General features: G+C 38.4%; 1 protein-coding gene across 1 annotated transcript in view; it reads right to left on the reverse strand.

Moving 5' to 3' along the window:
* F9 (coagulation factor IX) overlaps positions 1-23,461 on the reverse strand; it is a 38,072-nt gene extending 14,611 nt beyond the window's left edge. Inside the window, exons 1-4 of the mRNA XM_012469897.2 lie at positions 23,350-23,461; positions 17,136-17,299; positions 16,923-16,947; positions 6,749-6,862 (exon numbers count right to left, since the gene is read on the reverse strand). Of these exons, the coding sequence (XP_012325320.1) occupies positions 6,749-6,862; positions 16,923-16,947; positions 17,136-17,299; positions 23,350-23,437 (391 nt within the window). The 5' untranslated portion in view covers positions 23,438-23,461. The remainder of the gene's footprint in view (positions 1-6,748; positions 6,863-16,922; positions 16,948-17,135; positions 17,300-23,349) is intronic.
* Between the last annotated feature and the right edge of the window lie 630 nt (positions 23,462-24,091).

The following is a 24,091-nucleotide window of genomic DNA, read 5'->3' on the forward strand; positions in this document are numbered from 1 at the left end:
TTATCAATACCCTAGAAGATGCCCTGTCCTGATCATTCCACCCTTTTTCCTTTTTATAGGTTACCATTACCTGGATTTCTAACACAGTAAATAGTTCTTGTCAGTTCTTGAACTACAAATAGAAGTTCACAATATGTATTCATCTGTGTCTTTCATTTAACATATTGTCTGTGAGATTAATCCATGTTGTTTTTTGTTTTGTATAGCAGTAGTTCATTTACATTGCTGTGTAGTATTCCATTGCATTATTATTACAGCTTTTATTTATTCATTCTACTGTTAATGGATATTTGGTTTGTTTCCAGTTTTTGGCTCTTATGTATAATACTGTAATGAACATTCTTGTATGTATCTTTTGGTGACATAAACATGCCTTTTTACTGGTTTATAATTATGAGTGTAATTACTGGATCACATGTTCAGATCTAGTAAATACTACCAAACAATTTTCTAAAAGGAATGTACAGATTTAAATTCCCACCATCAGTGTATGGGTTTCAGTTATTAGGTATCTGTATTGCAGATATCTTGTCTCACTCGGTGACTTGTCTTTTCAGTCAAAGTAGAGTCTTTTGCTGAACAGGATTTCTTAGTTTTAATATAGTTCAGTTTATCAATCTTTCCCTTTATGGTAACCACTTTATGTATTTTAAGAAATTTTTGCTTTCTGCAACTTCATGAATATAAAATGTTATTGTTTTATATTTCAAGCTTAGATCTCTTTTTCCCATATGAATATCTAATTGACCTACCACTTTTTATTGAAAACACCAATTCCCTTCTCTACTGCAGTGGCACTTCTGTCATAAATCAAGCCTCCATATATGTACAGGTATGCTTCTGAGCACTCTATTGTGTTTCATTGATCTGTTTGTCTATCCTTGTGTCAGTACCACACTGTATTAATAAATGTAACTCAATAATAAGTCTTGACATCTGGTAGAGTAAGTAGTACAAGTTTATTCTTCCTCAAAACTGTCTTGGCTTCCTTGGCTCTTTGCATTTCCATATGCATTTTAGAATTAGCTTATTAATTCTGCCTGACCTCCCCCCACCAAAATAGCCTGCTGGGCACTTTGACTGGTATTACATTGAATCCATTAGTAAGTGTTTGATATATTTACTATATTGTATCCTTTAATTGATGAACATTGCCCATTCATTTATTTAGGTCTTCCTTAATTTTTCTCAATAATGTCTCATAATTTTTTTATGTAGAGTTCTTGCACATCTTTCTCACGTTTATTACTAAGAGTCTAATTTTTAATGCTATTATAAAAATCATTTTTTAATCATTGCTGGTATATAGACATGTAATTGATATTTGTATGTTGACTCTGTATCCAGTAACCTTTTTATACTTATTTATTTATTTTAATTGTTTAGGTGCTTTGGGTTTTCTAGATGTACAATCATTTTTTCTGAAAGTTAAGTTTTACTCATTTTTTCAATGAACACAAAAAGCAACAACAATTCCATAATCTCATGTAGATACTGCCTTTCTGCACTGCAGTGTAGTCTCTATTGCTTAGTTATTCCAGAAATTGCTTGGCTTCCAGAGCTAAACAGTTTAACAGGTTACCTCTAAAAGTAGAATCTGGAAGTCTTTAAAAATTACAGTGTTAGAATAGCAAAGACGTGGAATCAACCTAAATGCCCATCAGTGACAGACTGGATAAAGAAAGTGTGGTACATACATACCATGGAATACTATGCAGCCATAGAAAAGAATGGGATTATGTCTTTTGTGGAAATATGAATGGAACTGGAGGCTATCATCCTTAGCAAACTAGCACAGAAACAAAAAAACAAATACTGCATGTTCTCACTTGTAAGTGGGAGCTAAATGATAAGAACTTATAAACACAAAGAAGGAAACAACTTGGGTTCTACTTGAGTGGGGAGGGTGGGATGAGGGAGAGGAACAGAAAAGATCACTATTGGGTACTGAGCTTAATATCTGGGTCATGTAATTGTATGTACAACAAACCCCTGTGACACATGTTTATCTGAGTAACACACCTTCACATGTACCCCTAAACCTAAAATAAAACACTTTTTAAAGAAATTACAGTGTTAAGAAGTCCATTAGGGCAAAAAAGCAACTTGAAGTTGGCTGAGGTGGTTACATATCAAACATAAAAGAATTAAACAGAGTCCTTTAAGGTATCTAAAGACCAAAGACCAATATGTCATTAGTGCTAAGCATTCCAGTGGCCCACATTTTCTTTACTCTCCTATGCAGTTTTCCTTGTTAATAAAAAATATCTCTTGCCTTTTGAAATAATTTTCATCTTGGATTCTATTTTGTCTGATATTAAGATTGCTTTTCTACTTTCTTTTTGTTACCTGATAGTTTTTTTCACATCCTTTCATTTTAGCTTCCCATTGTAATTTTATTTTAGGTATCACTTTTGTTAACAGTATACAATTAAATGTTTAACTCCAAACTGAAAGTTGTTATTATTAATAGGTGAGTTTAACCACAGTTCACAATAATTGTGTTTCCTGATATATTTGGCTTATTCCTGCCATCTTATTTTGTATTTTGTAACTACTGTGCTTTCCCTTTGTTTCTCCTATGCAATATCAATAACAGGAAGTAGCATGGTTCAGGACTTGTTAGCTTAGACCTGCTGAATAAAGAAAAAAAGGCTCTGCTCTTGAGCCTATTTCTGTTTCTAGAGCAGCACAGGAACATAAACTATGTAAGACACCTTCCCCTTTATGTACATTCTTGACAACAGTACAGCTTTCAATAGAAATCCTCAGTGGTCAGTGCAGTCATAACATGGAAAGTTTGAAAACGAGTGACTGTTTTAGATACTTCCTATGCACCACCTTCATTCTTCTCAGCTTCACCTGTGTCATTTTCCTGCATGGTGGTGATTTGCTCTGGGTGTACTTCAACCAGCCTCCTATAGGTGTATCCTTGAATTGCCTTGGCTCATAGCTGCCCTATGTGTCTTTTGCCTTGAGGCTTCCCTGTTAATGCTGAGGCATGGATGCCATATGACCTTCTGGGTACGCAAGCATGCCCAAGTAGGAAATGTGGGGAAGTTAATTCCCCATAAGTCGAACTTCTAACCAACAAGAGACAGATACTGATGGACAAATTCTTTCACCTCTTCTTCCCACTCAGGTGGACTAACCTGAGGTCAGTTTATTTAACTTACTGGAGACAGTCCCAGGAAGTTAAGCAATCAGTTGCAGTTAGAAGCGAGTAGTTTGATAACTCATCCTCTTACTGGCTTTCTTTTCCTTGCTGCCTCACTCTTTAGTTCCTTTCTCTTGCCCCTTGGGATTGCATATGTTAACAAATAAGCTTGTGTCTTTTTTCTGGGGGAACACAGGCTAACAGAGTGACTATATGGTTTTGGAGAATATGAACTTTTGAGTGACAAATCTAAACTTTTAAACGCTATTTTACATATGCTAGCATAGCCAAATGTATTAATTAGCTCTTAGTCCTTACTGATAGTTCAGGAAATAAAGGGAGGCAAATCGACTATTGCCAGGGGGACAAAGGAACCAGCTTGAGCTTTAACCTTTGCTACCAATAATCCACCAAGGGCATGATCTAAGAAGATGGCACTTGGTCCTATTAATTAATTAATTTAAAGACCTTTCTCCTCACTAGCAGTGGTAATATCTCTGGATCTTTTTATGTTACTAGCTATCATTTTGTTGCACAAAGCAATACTAAAGTGTTCAGCCAAATCAAACATTACCTGTGGAAAGTGTTCAGTCAATATGAGATTGTGATAAGTTACAAAAGGTGCAGCTTGGTTTGTCCAGGGCATGCACAATGGGAATGAGTGAATTCTGTATTTTCTCAATTCTGATTCTGTGTCATTGGGTAAATAACCATACCACTGTATCAATCTCCACATTTTTCATTGCCCTCTAGGGCCCAGTATGTTGCTGGTGCTGTTGATCTTTGGCTTGTTTTGTGCAGGAGGTGGGAAATAATTGCTTCCTAATGAGCAGTCTTTTGCCCTCAGCTAAAAGACTCAAGATTCCAGAAATAGAATAATGACACAAGGAATTCCAGGGGAGAGTTCTATATAGCAGGGCCTAAGGGTCAGTTAGAATGGGACTCATTTATCAATTACTGAGCATTTATATGTCAGGTACTGTGGTGGGTGTGGGCTCTCTCTGATCCTGAAGCTGGTCTCAGTGCCTAGAATATCTGTTAAAGAATATATCAAAGCATCTGTTTTTCTCCCTCCATGTTAACACAAACACTGTCTAATTCCCTTCATGCCTACTACAAATGTTAGTATGTTCTGCTTTATTTTATTCTGCCTTTGTATTTCCTGATATATCCACTGGTGTGACAACCGAAGCTTGGACAAAAGATGTTTTATTTAACAAGTTTACCGTAAAATATGCTGTGCTTCAGCTAAACTCAACATAGTTTCTTTTTTCACTCCTCAGAAATATGTAGTAAATAAGACAGTAGTGTCTGTGACATGCTGGAAAATTGAAAAAGTGTTTATATACTTGTGATTTTTTTCTTTCCACTCTTCTCTACTGTGGGAAAATGCCTCTGTTACTCTTTAGACGAGGCAGGAATGACCAAATTCTTACAGAACTTTGTCTATCTGAGAGATACTTGGATTTGTTGTACAGCTGGGGGCAACATACAGAGGTCTTTATTCTAACCAAAGGGACCTAGTAGCCAATTAATATTCTTTAACTAGAAAGCACACCCTGAATGTTTACACCTCTCTCGCCCAGTGAAGGGCCTGATGGACAAGGGAAAAAGATAACAAAACACTCTTATTGATGAAAATCTCCTTTCTTTTTCCACACCATATAAGACAAAAGATGGGGCCGAGATGCCCCATAAACTGTGCTATCTAGTAGCTATTGAGATTCGTCTTTAATCTGAAGCAACAAGCTTAAATGGTAATTTGTTTATGCTTTTGCTGTTGCTTTCCTCTATTGTCTGAGATAAAGAGCAATTTGAGGGAATTCTCATTTTGTTTGTGAGCTAACTGGGCTGAAAATATTTTTCTAAACCTTGATCAGATTGGTGGGTTAGATCGACATACCTTAGAGGCCAGGATTGGTGGTGGCTGCAGTACAACTGCATAGCCCTGACCAAACCAAAATGTGGGAACATGAGAGTATCCAAGTTGTGTCAGTTATAGACTTAACATTTTTGCTGTGCGGAACATAGACACACATGTTAAAGTTTTGTGCTTATATTTACATTCCTCAGGGCTATTCTATTCCTCCTTTTAAAGCATCTTTATATTTAAACTAGGTAAAAATACTTATGTTTTCAATTATAGTTTACTACAACATGCCCTTCAGTTGTAACTGAGACTAATTGAGTTATTCATTCCCTCAGCTCCAATGGTTATATTGTTTAAGCTGATAGAGTAACTACTCCAAAGATTTCTTGAGGTTTTCATAATAGCAGGATCAAATTTATCCAGGTAAATCTGAATTTCAAATTATAACCTTTCAGATGAAAGTAGCACTTCAGAGATGTTGAATCAATTAACACACCCACAAGAAATGTAACCCAGGCATTAGTTTGTCCCCACAATGGAAATCTAAGGGAATGGGTGTCCAAGCCAGGTGTACAAGTTAATTGACTCTTCTCTTTCTTTTCAAATGTCTTTTCCCTGTCACCTTTATCTTTTTTTTTTCTACCTTCTAAAAAATTTTAGAGCCCAAAGGAAGATGGTCAATGAATTCCTTTTTAGTACTGAAGGGATTTCTGAACATTATAGGTGACTTTTTTCCTTTCTCAACAGGACAAGTGCAGCTGCTACATTTCATTTCATTTCATGCCCTTTTCATCTGTGAGGCGGATTGCTATAATGTCTTAATAGAGTTCTGCTAATTTTCTACTCTTTGTCCTTAGTCATGTAGCCTGTGGTGTTAAATTCTTTCCTTAGGATTGCATCTCTATTCTTCTGGCATATCAGAGTAGAAAGTGAATTCCTCATTAGCACTGTGTGCATTTCACAATCACAGTACCAGTAATATTGCATCTGGAGGTAATAAGTAGGTAAAGGACATTGTGGTTTACTGCTCCAATTACCAAAACCTCAGAAAAAAATAATCTAGGCTTTGAGAAGAAAAGGTATACAAGGATTCTAGGGTTGCTATGTAACACTTTTGATGTAATCAATATAGTCAAATTCAGGAATGAGCTTTGAATTTTGTCAACAAATTTAGTATATGAAGTGGTTTGTATGTTTGGAGAATTCCCATTATATGGGATAATTGACCAGTCATACTCTAGTTCTGTACTTACTACCTATGTTGATAGCAATTTAGTCATGATTTCAATTTTCCATGTTCGGTTATTGCTGAGTTTTGAATATAGTAGTTAAAAGCATGGGTTTTGGTCACACTGAAGTTTAAGTCTTGTCTAAACCATTTATGCCTCTGTAACTTTTGGCTGTTGGGGTTGCAGTTTTCTCATCTGCATAGAATGGAGATAATGACAGTACTAACCACATATGGTTGTATTAAGGATTAATAAGTAAAGTGAGTGGAACATCATTATCACTTAATATTAGTTACCAAATATTGTTATTGATTTTAATATAGTTTCTTGAACTCATTCTGAAAACGATAACTACAAATGAAATAAATGTTTATAAGCTTTGAAAGTATGTTTTTAAGAAAAAATTATGATACATGAATATTGCATTTTCTAGTTTCAACTTGTTTCAGAGGGAAACTTTGAACCATGAGTAGTCAAAATATAGTTACTTACCTAATTCACAGTTCTTCCCTTCAAATCCAAATGGACACCAACATTCGTAGGAATTAATGTTATCCTTGCATCTGCCGCCATTTAAACATGGATTGGACTCACACTGATCTCCATCTTTGAGATAGGTTAAGAAATTGAATTGGCACATAAACTCCTTAGAATGCCCAGTCCTTTCCTGTAGATACCCATGGGGATGGGAGTCTGATTTTAGGGTCAGAGCAAAACTACTGACCTGGAAGCCAGCTGCTTATAGGCATATGATGCTCCTGTCTTCCTGAGTTTCTAAAAGCCACCCAAACAAAGATCCTTAGGCTAACACTGTCCTAGGAAGTTGCCCTGAGGAAGGCATGTACATAGTTTATGCAATCCAAGGGAAGAGGGAGAAGGACGTTTTTGTATAGAAATGTACTATTTCAGCATAGGGGGAGACCAATTTTCAATCCTTCCTTACAGAATGATGGCAGAGTTAATTGCAAGTCAAATTGAATTGCTTCAAAAAATATCTCTCTGTCGTACAAGGCTCTATGTCAGGTCTTGTAGAGTAAACTGAGCTAAATAATATATGGTGTTTCCACTTTAGGAACTGATGGCCTAGGCATGGAGCCAATGCATCTACTTCCTTGTATTGTCACTTAACTTTGATGTATCATATGCAGTAATAGTCCAAGACAATAGAAAAGATGTCAGAAACATCTGTTACTGCTTAAAGATAGTCTGTGTTCTACAAATTAGGTTTCAAATGGTCTAGGTAATATGAAAAACAGCATTCAATATATCATACAGAATTTAAAAAGATTCTACAGTGTGCTTTATTTATGTATGCATCGGTTATGTTTCTATTCTGCCTTTCTTCAAGTTTCTACATTTACTGTGCACTTGAAAGCCTTTGAAGACACCGATGTTAAGAAAACAGGAGGAAGGAATAGACGAAAAGAGAAGAGTCAGAATGTGAAGGGGACCTTTAAGTCTCATTTCTTAGTGCTCTGCCTTAATCCACACTTCTAAAGGAGTTTCAGGAGAAAGGATGAATAGAACCAGAAAGGAGACGGTAGGCACTTTGAACTAGAAAAATATCCCTGAAGAAAAAAATGGGAGCTTGATCCGTAAGTCTCAATATACGAGAAACAAAGGAGTAAGAGATAAAGATAACAATAAGAATCAAAGAATCAATGAGAAGGGGGAACTGAGAAATTTCTAATTATCAATCATATTTTAGAGCAAATATCCCTGATATCCTGTGTGTAGATTCCTGCCTGTTTACTCCCTCTTCTCTGTCAGAAGCATCTATTCAGATTCTGTTGACTAAGAGGCTAATATCCCTTTATCAGAAATAGTTTCTCCCTGGAAAATTTCCTTGCTGTAAAAATTAGACCTTGTCCCCTCTGCCCCTACATCTGATAAGCTTTTGCACAGACATTCCATTTTGTTCCAATTCTATGAAAACAAAATACATTATCTCTGGTTTATTATTATTGATGTTCAGAACTGGTCTAAAAATGAGCTACATTTGCCCTTTATATTATAGACCAAAAATGTGAATTATTCAGGATGTTTTACTGAAAGGGTCTGGGCTTTCAGCCAGCTACACAGGAACTCATCTGTTGAGACATATCATTAAAATAAGTGTCATTTTATCCCACATGTAGTCCTCCTTTGGGTTCTTGTCTGTGTGTACTTTAGGTCCAGGAAAAGCCATAGACAGTTGGGGTCAGATACAACAAGAGACAAGACCTTACCAAGTGAGAGATTCCTGTTTAAGACTACCAGATTCCTGTTTAATGAATAACTGCATTTAGATTTGAAGACCATGAGGTGTAATAGTGAAAGCAAGGGGTTGAGCAGTAGAGAATTTGGCTTCTCTTCTGGGCTTCATGACTCCCCAACTGGTGACCTTTGGCAATTCATTTAACTTCCCTGAGCCTCAGTTTACTCTCCTGTAAAACAGAGTTAATGATGCTTTGGTCATAGGCATGGTTTGAGGGTTAAATGTGATAGGCCTTTTGTAAACTGAAAAGTGTTTGACAGATGCTAGTAAAGTGGCTGGACAATCATTCTTCTTCAATGAGGCTCTTTATGTGATGAATTGATGGTATAGAATAGCACAGCAGTGAGAAGCCTGGATTTCTACTATGTGGGAGAAGAAACATAGACTAATTTTGTAGTGGTTAGAAATCTCGACAGCAAGTGAAAAGAGGAAGTTTCTTTCTTTTTTTTCTTGTTTTTGTTGTTTTATTTTTTGGTTGATGAAGCAATAGTGACAGAATAATGCCCTCCATGTCTTCCAGATAGCTATACCTGTGGTATAGCAAACAGTATGCCTATGTGGCCCAAAAGGTAGAGGCCCAACTTTAAAATATGATCCTGGGGGTGGGGAGTGAGCAATGAAGGGATTATAGGAATTTAAATGTACTGCGGAATTTTTTGGTGGGGAAAGTAGGCATGGATTTACTTTTAGAAATAAATCATGTGATTCAAAGTTCTAAATTTTGCAGGAATGGAGATTACAAAAACCTATTTGGATTAACTTTAGGAGGTACTTCAGTAAAAATTACCATGGTAGTATTCATTTCTAAGATCAAGGAAAGATAGACAAAGCAATATAACAGAGTCAACTCCTTTTTTTCTCATGATTTAAAAACAAAAGTGGAGGAATTGTGAGTTCTGAGAGTATGAGAGTGTCCAGTAGTGTCTCCAGAACATACACTGTAGAAAATAGAATTGGATTTCCAATTGATGGAAGTTGGAGAATTTTGTATCTGGGTTAATTTCTTTTTATTTAGGCATAGTCTTAGGTAAGTCAATCTTTGAAAGTTACCCTCCCGGACTTGGATCCAAGATGGCCACTTAAGAGGAAGTCGGGATTGCAGCTCCGAGAGAAGGCGCAGAGGGTGAGTGGACGCCGCATTTCCAGACGGACTTTTACTGCCCACAGACCAGGAGATTCACAGGAGGAAAAGCCCCACGGGTCTCCAGCGCCGCTGGTTTGAGCGGAGTGGCCGCTCAGCCTACGCCCTGGAGCGGGGGGCAGTGGCTTCTTGCGCAAAGCGAGAGAGACAGAGTTCCCTCTGAGCCAGAAAGGGGAGCTGAAGCAGGGAGCCAAGCCAGGAGACCCCCGGGCAAGGGAGTGCCACGAATCTCAGAGCCGCTGCTTCGGCTGACGCAGCGGCACACAGGGCAGCGGATTTTAATTGCGCGGAGAAGCTCCCCGCATTCCCAGCGCCGCTGGTTGGACCGGAGCAGCCGCTCGGCCTGCACGGGGGGCGGGGAGCAGCGGCTCCTTGAACAAAGTGAATGAGACTGTGTCCCCTCTGGGCCAGCAAGGGGAACTGTGGCAAGGAGGCAAGCCAAGAGATTACAGGACAAAGAGGGCCCCTCTAGAAACACGGCTGAACCCGGGACGGTTCAGCTCTGTGGGGGAGGGGCGTCCTCCATCGGGAAACACCCTGCAGTTCCCGGGGCAATTTTCCGTAACCAAGACAACCCGCCACTACAGAGACTCCGTCACTACAGGGGCGGGCCAGCATAGCGGAAGCAGTTCTAACTACACCCACAGGACTGCTGGGAAGCTCACACGGAAGCTGGGCGGAGCCCACAGCAGCTCAGCGAAGCCTCTGCAGGCTGAGTGTGACTAGACTGCCACCTTGTGGGCAGGGAAAACGGTAGCAACACAGCTGAAAAACATAAAGTGCTAAACCCCTGGGCCAGAACACCTGGGGAGAAGAAAAGGGGGTTTATGAGTTCAGCTGCTGCAGACTTAAAATTACCAAAATCAGAAAGACAGCAACTACAAAGTCAATAGGCGGATAAATCCACAAAGATGGGAAGAAACCAGCGCAAAAAGGATGAAAACACCCAAAACCAGAACACCTCTCCCCCTACAAGGCAGCATAACTCCTCACCAGCACGGGAACAAGACTGGACGGAGAATGAGTGTGATGAAATGACAGAATCAGCTTTCAGAAAATGGATAATAAGAAACTTCTGTGAGCTAAAAGAACATGTTCTAACCCAATGCAAAGAAACTAAGAACCTTGAAAAAAGACTTGACGAAATGCTAACGAGAATGGACAACTTAGAGAGGAATATGAATGAATTGATGGAGCTGAAAAACACAACACGAGAACTTCGCGAAGCATGTACAAGTTTCAACAGCAGAATTGACCAAGCAGAAGAAAGGATATCAGAAGCTGAAGATCAACTCAATGAAATAAAACGAGAAGGGAAGATTAGAGAAAACAAGATAAAAAGGAATGAACAGAGTCAACAAGAAATATGGGACTACGTGAAAAGACCTAATCTACGTTTGATAGGTGTACCTGAATGTGACGAAGAGAATGCATCCAAGCTGGAAAATACTCTTCAGGATATTATCCAGGAAAACTTCCCCAACCTAGCAAGGCAGGCCAAGATTCAAGTCCAAGAAATACAGAGAACACCACAAAGATATTCCTCTAGAAGAGCAACCCCAAGGCACATAATCATCAGATTCACCAGGGTTGAAATGAAGGAGAAAATACTAAGGGCAGCCAGAGAGAAAGGTCGGGTTACCCACAAAGGGAAACCCATCAGACTCACAGCAGATCTCTCAGCAGAAACCCTACAGGCCAGAAGAGAGTGGGGGCCGATATTCAACATCCTTAAAGAAAAGAACTTTCAACCCAGAATTTCATATCCAGCCAAACTAAGCTTCATAAGTGAAGGAAAAATAAAATCCTTTGTGAACAAGCAAGTACTCACAGATTTCATCACCACCAGACCAGCTTTACAAGAGCTCCTGAAGGAGACACTACACATAGAAAAAAACAACCAGCACCAGCCACTCCAAAAACGCACGAAATGGTAAAGAGCAGCAACACAATGAAGAATCTCCATCAACCAATGGGCAAAACAGCCAGCTAGCATCAAAATGACAGGACCAAACTCACACATAACAATATTAACCCTAAATGTAAATGGACTAAATGCCCCAATCAAAAGACACAGACTGGCAAATTGGATAAAAAGCCAAAACCCATCAGTGTGCTGTATCCAGGAAACCCACCTCACATGCAAGGATACACAAAGGCTCAAAATAAAGGGATGGAGGAAGATTTACCAAGCAAATGGAGAGCAAAAAAAAGCAGGAGTTGCAATTCTCATCTCTGATAAAATAGACTTTAAAGCAACAAAGATCAAAAGAGACAAAGAAGGACATTACATAATGGTAAAAGGATCAATACAACAAGAAGAGCTAACGATCCTAAATATATATGCACCTAATACAGGAGCACCCAGATACATAAGGCAAGTTCTTAAAGACTTACAAAGAGACATAGACTCCCACACATTAATACTGGGAGACTTCAACACACCGTTGTCAATATTAGACAGATCAACGAGACAGAAAATTAATAAGGATATCCAGGACTTGAACTCAGACCTGGAACAAGCAAACCTAATAGATATTTACAGAACTCTCCAGCCCAAATCCAGAGAATATACATTCTTCTCAGCACCACATCACACCTACTCTAAAATTGACCACATAATTGGAAGTAAATCACTCCTCAGCAAATGCAAAAGAACGGAAACCATAACAAACAGTCTCTCAGACCACAGTGCAATCAAGTTAGAACTCAGAATTCAGAAACCCACCCAGAACCGCACATCCTCATGGAAATTGAACAACTTTCTCCTGAATGTAGACTGGATAAACACTGAAATGAAGGCAGAAATAAAGATGTTCTTCGAAACCAACGAGAATGAAGACACCACATACCAGAATCTCTGGGACACATTTAAAGCAGTCTCTAGAGGAAAATATATAGCAATAAGTGCCCACATGAGAAGAAAGGAGAGAACTAAAATTGACACCCTATCATCAAAATTGAAAGAGCTAGAGGAGCAAGATCAAAAAAACTCAAAACCTAGCAGAAGACAAGAAATAACTAAGATCAAAGCAGAAATGAAGGAGATAGAGACACGAAAAACCCTACAAAAAATCAATAAATCCAGGAGCTGGTTTTTTGAAAAGATCAACAAAATAGACAGACCACTAGCCAAACTAATAAAAAAGAAAAGAGAGAATAACCAAATAGATGCAATAAAAAATGATAAAGGGGATATCACCACAGATGCCACAGAAATTCAAACCATCATCAGAGATTATTACAAACAACTCTATGCACATAAATTAGAAAACCTGGAAGAAATGGATAAATTCCTGGACAGTAGTCTCCTCCCATGCCTAAACCAGGAAGAAGTCGAAACCCTGAATAGACCAATAACAAGGTCTGAAGTCGAGGCAGCAATTAAGAGCCTACCACCCAAAAAAAGCCCAGGCCCAGATGGTCTCACAGCCGAATTCTACCAGACATACAAAGAGGAACTGGTACCATTCCTACTGAAACTATTCCAAATAATCCAAAAAGAGGGAATCCTTCCCAAATCATTTTATGAGACCAACATCATCCTAATACCAAAACCCGGCAGAGACTCAACAAGAAAAGAAAACTACAGGCCAATATCCATGATGAACATAGATGCAAAAATCTTCAATAAAATACTGGCAAGCCGATTACAACAGCACATCAAAAAGCTTATCCACCATGATCAAGTAGGATTCATCCCGGGGATGCAAGGCTGGTTCAATATACGCAAGTCTATAAATGTAATTCACCACATAAACAGAACCAAAGACAAAAACCACATGATTATCTCAATTGATGCAGAGAAGGCCTTCGACAAAATTCAACAGCCCTTTATGCTAAAAACTATCAATAAACTAGGTATCGATGGAACGTATCTCAAAATAATAAAAGCTATTTATGACAAACCGACAGCCAATATCATACTGAATGGGCAAAAACTGGAAGCATTCCCTTTGAAATCCGGCACTAGACAAGGATGCCCTCTCTCACCACTCCTATTCAATATAGTACTGGAAGTTCTAGCCAGAGCAATCAGGCAAGAAAAAGAAATAAAGGGTATTCAATTAGGAAAGGAGGAAGTCAAATTGTCTCTATTTGCAGACGACATGATTGTATATCTAGAAGACCCTATCACCTCAGCCCAAAATCTCCTGAAACTGATAAGCAACTTCAGCAAAGTATCAGGATACAAAATCAATGTGCAAAAATCACAAGCATTCCTATACACCAATAACAGACTTAAAGAGAGCCAAATCAAGAACGAACTGCCATTCACAATTGCTACAAAGAGAATAAAATACCTAGGAATACAACTAACAAGGAACGTAAAGGACCTCTTCAAGGAGAACTACAAATCACTGCTCAACGAAATAAGAGAGGACACAAACAGATGGAGAAACATTCCATGTTCATGGTTAGGAAGAATTAATATCATGAAAATGGCCATACTGCCCAAAGTAATTTACAGATTCAATGCTATCCCCATCAAGCTACCAATGACCTTCCTCACAGAACTGGAAAAAATCACCTTAAACTTCATATGGAACCAAAAGAGAGCCCGCATAGCCAAGTCAATTCTAAGCAAAAAGAACAAAGCAGGAGGCATCACACTACCGGACTTCAAACTCTACTACAAGGCTACAGTAATCAAAACAGCATGGTACTGGTACCAAAACAGAGATATAGACCAATGGAACAGAACAGAGACGTCGGAGGTGACACAACATATCTACAACCACCTGATCTTTGACAAACCTGAAAAAAACAATCAATGGGGAAAGGATTCCATGTTCAATAAGTGGTGTTGGGAAAACTGGCTAGCCATATGCAGAAAGCAGAAACTGGACCCCTTCCTGACACCTTACACTAAAATTGACTCCAGATGGATTAAAGACTTAAACATAAGACGTAACACCATAAAAACACTAGAAGGAAACCTAGGCAAAACCATTCAGGACATAGGCGTAGGCAAGGACTTTATGACCAAAACACCAAAAGCATTGGCAACAAAAGCCAAAATAGACAAATGGGACCTAATCAAACTCCACAGCTTTTGCACGGCAAAAGAAACAGTCAATAGAGTGAATCGGCAACCAACGGAATGGGAAAAAATTTTTGCAGCCTACCCGTCTGACAAAGGACTGATAACCAGAATTTACAATGAACTAAAAAAGATTTACAAGAAAAAAACAAACAAGCCCATTCAAAAATGGGCGAAGGATATGAACAGATACTTTACAAAAGAAGACATACATGAGGCCAACAAACATATGAAAAAATGCTCATCATCACTGGTCATTAGAGAAATGCAAATCAAAACTACATTGAGATACCATCTCACGCCAGTTAGAATGGCGATCATTAAAAAATCTGGAGACAACAGATGCTGGAGAGGATGTGGAGAAATAGGAACACTTTTACACTGTTGGTGGGAGTGTAAATTAGTTCAACCACTGTGGAAAACAGTGTGGCGATTCCTCAAGGACCTAGAAATAGAAATTCCATTTGACCCAGCAATCCCATTACTGGGCATATATCCAAAGGATTATAAATCGTTCTACTATAAGGACACATGCACACGAATGTTCATTGCAGCACAGTTTACAATAGCAAAGACCTGGAACCAGCCCAAATGCCCATCGATGATAGACTGGACAGGAAAAATGTGGCACATATACACCATGGAATATTATGCAGCCATTAAAAAGGAGGAGTTCACATCCTTCGTAGGGACATGGATGAACCTGGAAAACATCATTCTCAGCAAACTGACACAAGAACACAAAATCAAACACCACATGTTCTCACTCATAGGCGGGTGTTGAACAAGGAGAACACATGGACACAGGGAGGGGAGCACTATACACGGGGGTCTGTTGGGGGGAGGGGGGATAGTGGGGGGGTGGGGAGTTGGGGAGGGATAGCATGGGGAGAAATGCCAGATATAGGTGAAGGGGAAGGAGGCAGCAAATCATACTGCCAGGAGTGCACCTGTGCAACAACCTTGCATGTTCACATGTACCCCAAAACCTAAATTGCAATAAAAAAAATAAATAAATAAATAAATAAATAAATAAATAAATAAATAAATAAAAAGAAAGTTACCCTCCCTCAAAATCCTACTGCTGAATTTTAAGTTATTGTAGTTTTAAAATTAGTTGTCATTAAAGTTTTGAATTTTCCTTCTTTTGGTCAATTCATTGGATAAATATTTACTGAGTACCTCTTTTCCAGATATTGTTCTAGGTGCTAGGGATATATCAATAAACAAAACAATTGAATATACAGTCATATGTGTACAGGTTTGCAGCCTAGGAGCCTAGGGGCAGTAGGCCACATCAATATATCCTAGGTATGTAGTAAGCTATACCATTTAGGTTTAAGTAAGTACACTCTATTATGTTTGCACAATGATGAAATTGCTTAACGACACATTTCTCAGAATATATCCCCATTGTTAAGTTTCTCTGCCAACATGAAACTTGCATTTTCGGACTTTCGGGGAGCAGGAAAAAATAAATGATAAATAGTATGAGTAAGAAATTATATGATACATTAGATGGTGAAAAGCTCTGTTAAAAAGTAGAGTGGGATACTGTGCAGGTGTCTAGAGTGGTAGGGCTACTGGGGCAGGTTGAAGTATTAATAGATGATGAAGGTAGGCCTTGCTAAGATGGTAACATTTGGGCAAAGACCTGAAGGAGGTAAGGGAGCCAGCTCAGGGGAATTTGGGAACAGCCAGATAAAACCTCTAAAGTGAGAGCATTCCTAGAGTGTGCAAGAAGTGGCAGGAAGGCCAAGGTGGCTGGAGCCCAGTGTGTGAGGAGAGAAGCAGCAGCGGTGAGAAGGGCAATGGGGAGGGCGGGGAAGGACAATCGTGAAAGGGCTTGTGGGCCATGATAATGAGGGGGACTTTGAAGCTACAAACATTTAAGTCAGTCAGCATTCTCTGGTTTTACCGAGGAATGCAAACTTTCATTGGGTCCTAAGACACAATCATTTCAGTTTCTTCCTTCCACCTTCTTGGGGTGGAACAATGTTCTTTGTGAAGCCCTAGGGAAGATTAAACTTATTTACCAGCTGATAGTTGCCATACTGGCATAACCCTATAGTATATCACTGTTCAATATGGGTTAGAAGGTTAGACTGATCTTTCTGAATCTTTTTGACAAAGTTTAATGTATTATCTATTTATGCAGAGGAAAAAACCCACATAATTCTCAGATGTTTCATATACTACCTATATGATAAAATGAATTGCTTACCAACATACTGCTTCCAAAATTCATTCTATAAAGAATAAAAAAAGACAAATTAATGGTAGTATTTAAAGTGTTTTGGTAACGATTCCCTGTCTTTTGTAACATTTATAATACATACATATATATGGATGCTTTAAAATTTTAAAGAAAAGTCCCTTTTTAAAGATTTTATATTCTATGCTCTGCATCTGAAAGGTATTATGTGGAAATACTCACTGTTTTTTCAGTGTTTTCAAAAACTTCTCGTGCTTCTTCAAAACCACACTTTTCTTCTAAACATTCTCTCTCAAGGTTCCCTTGAACAAACTCTTCCAATTTACCTGAATTATACCTCTTTGGCCGATTCAGAATTTTGTTGGCATTTTCATTATCAAGAAAAACTGAAATGTAAAAGAATAATTATTTAGTTTTAGAAAAAAAAAGAAAACATCATGAAAATTAAATATATCTCTTAAGAAAGGCTTTGTTTTTAATCCAAGTAATCCCAAAGCCAATTTCTCTTTAGGGCATGGAGCCAAAATCTGTGATGTTCCCACAGTCCTATATAAACATGAAGATTTAGGAATTAAAATTCAATTTTACTTTTAGTCAGGAGAGCTCCAGTAGTAAAAGGTCAGATTTCTAATCGTATTTGAATTTACTTTGGATGAAAAAGAAAGTTCTCAAATGAGCAGTTAACTTCACACTTTGTCATCACTTGAAAATAGCTAGCTCATTGCGGATCCTTGCAAGGGTGATGGATCACCCTGGCTGGGCTGTTTTCAGGATACAATTGCCCAAATGACTTTGAACAAATGTCTCCTGAAGGACAGAATCCTAATTATGGTCCAGCTGCAAATGTGATCTCAGTGTCTGTCACTAGGTTTTAAAGAAAAACCACTACAATAATTAAAAAAAATTTCAGATCAACAACACTTTTGGTTAGCATGTACTATAGGAATTGCAGTGATTTAAACATCTTTCTGGAATTCAGGATGTGGATTTTTTTAAGTGGCATCTACGTAGTCTGTAGAGATACTCCCGAACTCTGGAGGATTGATGTCTCCATCTGAATTGTCTACTTCCTTTACTCCTTCCTTCCTCTGTTTCTTTGTCTCTCTCTCTCTCTCTTTCTCTGTCTCTCTCTCTTTGTCTGTCTCTCTCTCTCTCTGTGTGTATATACATATACATATACATATACATATATATATATTTGCTGCATAATGACATTTTGGTCAATGTGGACCACCTTATATGACAGTGATCCCATAAGATTATAATACTGTATTTTTACTGTACCTTTTCTATGTTTAGACACAAAAATACCACTGTTACAGTTGCCTACAGTGTTCAGTACAGTCACATGCTATACCAGTTTGCAGCCTAGAAGCCCAGGGGCAGTAGGCCACATCAATATATCCTAGGTATGTAGTAGGCTATACCATTTAGGTTTAGGTAAGTACACTCTATTATGTTTGCACAATGATGAAATTTCTTAATGACACATTTCTCAGAATATATCCCCATTGTTAAGGAATGCCTGACTGTATACACACATGCACGTGTTTGTGTGTTTTAATGTATATAAGTATATGTGTGTGTATGTATAAAATTAATAACAGGGATTCAAGAGGTTGCCTGGAGTTGTTCCTTTCTTCAAGGGTCTAGCAATATATCTGATACCATCTCAAGAGGATCAAGAGCTTATAAGATAACCTTTCCAGGCTATTTTCGACTACTTCCTAATTAATTCCAAAAAAGAAGAGAAAGGAAAGTAAAAACGGAAAGCAAAGGAGATAGAGTAAACTTTCTTCCCTTATTTTCATTGCAGCTGTTCACTTTATGGAGCATTCTAGTCCTTTGATATCCTTGCTTTTCTCTTGCTCTGCAAGTCCCCTTCGGGCTCACTTTGTTTTCTTTGAATTTAGCCTAGACTTTTTCTCTTCAACTCTTTTTTTTTCTTCTTCTTCTTCTTCTTTTTTTTTTTTTGAGACAGAGTCTCACTTTGTCGCCCAGGCTGGAGTGCAGTGCTGCAATCTTGGCTCACTGCAACCTCTGCCTCCCTGGTTCTAGTGATTCCCCTGCCTCAGCCTCCCAAGTAGCTGAGACTACAGGCGCACACCACCATGCCCAGCTAATTTTTGTATTTTTAGTAGAGACAGGGTTTCACCATGTTGACCAGGCTGGCATCTAACTCCTGACCTCAAATGATCTGCCTGCCTGGGCCTCCCAAAGTGCTGGGATTACAGGTGTGAGCCACCGTGCCCAGCCTCTCTTCAACTCTTCATTTGCCAAATTTCTCAATTCCCTTCACTCCTTTGAAATGCTATGCCTATCCTGCAATCCTAGCCCCTAAATCAGAGCAGCCCTCTGCCTTCATCCTTCTCTTCCCAGATGGCTGAGCACTGTGAAGGAAAAAAATCACCAAGCTGCAGATGTATGCCACCACATATTGATGTCTCACAGCCTCCACCCGCCTCTCTGCTCAGCAACTCATTTACTTGGCCCTGGACACTCCTAAATAGCATTCATTCCTGCATCCATTTGCAGTCATTCCTCAGTATCCATGGAAAATTGGTGGCAAGACCCCCTGCAAAATACTAAGATCTGCAGATGCTCAAGTCTTCGATATAAAAATGGCTTACTATTTGCATGTAACCTAAACATATCCTCCTTTATACTTTAAATCATCTCTAGGTTTCTCATAATAGCTGGTACAATGTAACTGCTATGTAAATAGTTGTTATACTCTGTTGTTTAGGGAATAATGAGAGAGAAAAAGTCTGTACATGTTCAGTAGAGATGCAGCCATCCACTTTTTTCTTGAATATTTTTGATCTGCAGTTAGTTGAATCTGTGGCTATGGAACTCACAGGGAGAACTGACTGTACAATGTGGTTGAGTGAAAAACAGAATAAGATCAGACAGAAATAGGTTTGAATCAAATATCTGACTCCTATAGACCTTGTGACTTTTGACAAGTCACATAAGCTCTGAACCTTAACTTTGTCAAATGTAAAATAGGTTTAACAGTAGTATAATAAGAATGTCCACCTCACAGTGGTGTTGACAGGATCAGTGAGAGAATATGCTGGCTACCTCTCTTTCTCCCTTCTCCTTTCATGTTGGCCCTACTTTCTTCCTTTTTAATTTTCTCAGTTCTCTTTAGCTCTTTAATAACTTTTGTGTAGGTCTTTTCCTTCCTTAATCACATTTATGTAATGAAATGACTATTGTCACAATCAGGAATGACCTAAAGAATAATTTTGAGTTTATGTATTCACTGGCTTCTCTAAATCATTTCTAATTATTGATCTCTCCCTTTTTAGGAAACTATTTTTATAATAGTCACTCCATTCTGGTTCTCCTGTTGGCTCTAACTCCTACTGTCTATCCAGCACTTGAATTGATTAACTCCTGTTCCTCTCCCTGGCCCTTAAATGTCCAGGGTTCGCCCAGGCTCCAGCCTCAGCTTTTTCCCTTTTCACTTCATATATACTTGCCAGGGCTGGGACAAGAGTGAACTAAACAAGGCATCTAGGGCACAATATTTAAGAGGTCCTCACTTCTCAGCATGTACAAGTATATTTATGCCCTACAGGTCTTGCTTACCACATGCTAGTCTGGCTCTGACCCTATCAGCAAATTTACTGAGCATATAACCACTACTGTCAGGCACTGTACTAGGCATCACGATATCTGTACTCACTCTCTAGATGCCTACACACATGGCTGTAACTACTGTTTACAGAGCACTGAGTTCCAAATACTCATCTATAGTTAGGTATGTCTCCTGAATTTCAGATCATCTTTCCAACTCCCTAAGTGTATATCATAATGTGGCCAGTAATAGCTGATGTATATGTAATGCTTCTGCTGTGTTGGACACCGTGCTCAGTAACTTTGCATCCATTATGTCACCTTATCCTCACAAAAGTCCCATGAGATAGGCACTGTCATCTTATTTTTTAAATGAGGAAAACTGAGGTTCATAGAGGCTAAGTGCTTTGGCCAAAGTAACATACTAAAACATCAGACCCATGATTCAGACTCTGGCAGTCAGACTAAACAGCCAGTTATCTAGACATTATGCTGTGACCCATAATCATGTCAAACACAAAATGCCTGAGACTCTAGCCGCTTCCCCTTCCGTACCCAGATGGTTAAGTCATACCACTTCTACTTCTTTAATATCATTTGAACTCTCTTTTTGTACAGCCACTGTTCAGGTTCCAGCCTTTATGTCTTCCCTAGATAATTGCAATAGTCTCAAGACTGCTCTCTCCTCGTCTTGGTACGGCCTCCCTCCCCGACTATCATATCATTAGAGTGTTGCCAGACTGGGCATCCTAAATTAGCCATCAGTGTTACTCCTTATTTTCATATTTTGGATACCTCCATATTGCATTTTATTGCCCAGTCTCCTTAGGTTAACGCCTTTATTATCTGATGACCAGCTCTGCCTAGTTTACCTGCTTCACTTGTCGTAGTCTGTGTGGAACCAAACAAAACTCTGAAATACCTCATATTCTTGCGAATCTGAATCTTTGCACATGAGTGATCCTCTGTGAATAAAATGCCCTTATATCAGACATTTAAAGAGAGATAACTCCTACTCATCTTTTAAGACCCAGATGAAAATATTGTCTCTCTTGTGGTGTTTCCCCATTTGATGTTTTACTTTCTCTATGATCACTTAGCACCTGGTACACATTTTATCACATTATATTGGAATCTCTCACCTGGCCTGATGGTGCTTTACATCAAAGAGGGGGTCTAGTTTATCCCCATACCCCTAGTACCCTGCCACAGTACCTGGCATTGTACTTGCAACTCAGTAATGTCTGAATGAATGAAGGAAATCTTTGATGCATACACTTTACAAAACTAAACTGTTTTACAAAACAGTTTTAATTTCAAAATTCTAAATTGTTGCAATAATACTTAAATGCAGCAGCCATGAAAATGCAACATCTCAGCAAATCATTCACAGAAACTTCTTTTAAAAGCCAGTGAGAGTTTAATAGCAGAAGAGAGTGTTGCATTAATACTGTTCATTCTTAGAAAAATTCCCCTGGCCGCCGCCTCAAGAGCTTATTATCTCTGGCTACAATGGCTGCAGAATCACATTGCCTTTCTCCTTAGTATTGTCTGGGGGTCATATATTTAACTTCCCTTCAGGTTTAAAAAAGCTTGGTTCTTCTTTATTCGAATCTATCCTTCCCCCAGCATCTGAAGTCTTCAAGGAGCCCTCTTACAACCTTCATCATTTCACCACTTATATTGAAAAAAGGGTTTGGATCCTTTGTCCTCCCAGATGTCACTCTAATGAGATATGTCTAATGACCTTGCTTTATGTCCTACTTTGTGAGTTTTCCAACAAATTTTCTTTATCCCTTGACTTTACTCACTTCGCTAGTTTAACCTCTGTATTGTTGCATCATTAGTTCAGCATTTCAGTCTGATTTCATAGCTGACATCATGTCTGGAGTGGGAACCACAGGGCCAGCCAGCTTTCTGGGGGTGCTTAGGGTTGGCACCCCTGATCCTGGTACTGTCAGCTACTAGATTTGATTCTAGAAGGTTGACAAGTAAGTGTGATAAATGCTTCCTGTGAGAACATGCTGTTTGTCCAAATGGAATAATTTCTTCCCTGTATGCCTTCCTCTGGGGAATATATAAAGTCACTGTAGTTGTGAAAAAAAAAAAGTGATATATGTTGCATTAGCTAACTCCTACTCTTTTATGTCAATTCTTAGACTTGCTTATCTCCCCTAGGGAACTCAAGTGGGTAATGTGTTTCACCAAATATCAACTCAAAGATGTTTGAAATAGAGAAAAAACAATTTTTTTCCTAACCCATGAAAACCTTTCATGATAAATAACAGCTGACCAATGAAAGATTAATCTTTACATTTTAACTAATACTTTAAATTGAAGGTATATAATTTTAAAAATCAGAGCCATACCTCATTACATACTTCTAAAATCTTGAAATGTCATGTATCTTAAAATCAGACTTTTTGTGTAAATAAGACTGTTTGTGATTTTAATGTTTCCCATTTTGATTTCAAGGTGGTGAGTCCAAAAAGTAATGTGATTAATTTTTTTCACTGTATCCTGCTATTTCTTTGTTTTCCCACTTTTAATTTTTTAAATTAAAAAGAAAAGTGTTTTCTAAGAGGAGTTACATGGCCAAATCATAAACTGAACTGTGTTTATTAAATATAAATGCATCATAAGCATTGCCAATCTATTTAGTTTTAAAAACAAAGAAGAAGGAAACCTAGCTAACAAAGAACCAGTACTTACCAAACCTGTATGCTGGCTGCTAGACTCTTCAATATTGCTGTCAAGTCATGTAATCAAAATTTAGTGAAGAAGACAGAGCCAGATATTTCTGTATCTAAAAGACAAGCATACTCAATGTATTTAAAAAAAGGAAACAAACCTGTACATTCAGCACTGAGGAGATATCCTAAAAGGCAGATGGTGATGAGGCCTGGTGATTCTGCCATGATCATCTTCAGGCGCTGCATAACCTTTGCTAGCAGATTGTGCAAGTGGTAAGGTCGATCAGTTGTACCAAAGTACAAGCTGAGCTGTATTTACTTCTGGGAAACAATGTCCATCTCCCTCAATGGGTCTTTGAACTATTTCCGGTGTCCTCTTGGGACAAGTGAAGAGAATGGGCAGTGGTCATTAAATTTCACCTGTGATTTCGTGGGCTTGTGCCATTGTGGCTGATTTGAAACTGAAACAGAAAGTGACACATCTTCAGAATGGGGATAGGCACAGTGGCTACATTTACTGTAGCAGTAGAATTCATCAGTGGGACCCATCTTATCTTAGTCAGAGAGCATTGATGTTTGCCAAAATGGTTGTGCCACTTTACATTTCCATCAGCAATGTATGAGTGATCCAGTTAGATTATTTGATTTTTTTCACTGTTAGATTTTTAAGGTTGTTTATATATTCTAGATATGAGTCCATTTGTAGATATGTGGATTACACATATTGTCACAGGGCAGAATTTTTTAGTTTTGATGTAGTCCAGTTTATCTTATTTTATGGATCACATTTAGAATTCTACTAACACTAGATCCTGATGATTTTTTTTCCTATATTTTTTTCTAAATGTTTTACAGTTTGAAGTAGATTTATGTCTATGCTCCATTTTGAGTTAATTTTTG

This window comes from Aotus nancymaae, unplaced genomic scaffold (assembly GCF_030222135.1).
Source record: "Aotus nancymaae isolate 86718 unplaced genomic scaffold, 86718_ANA_hifiasm-v0.15.2.pri h1tg000004l, whole genome shotgun sequence".
In the NCBI taxonomy this organism is placed as follows: Eukaryota; Metazoa; Chordata; class Mammalia; order Primates; family Aotidae; genus Aotus; species Aotus nancymaae.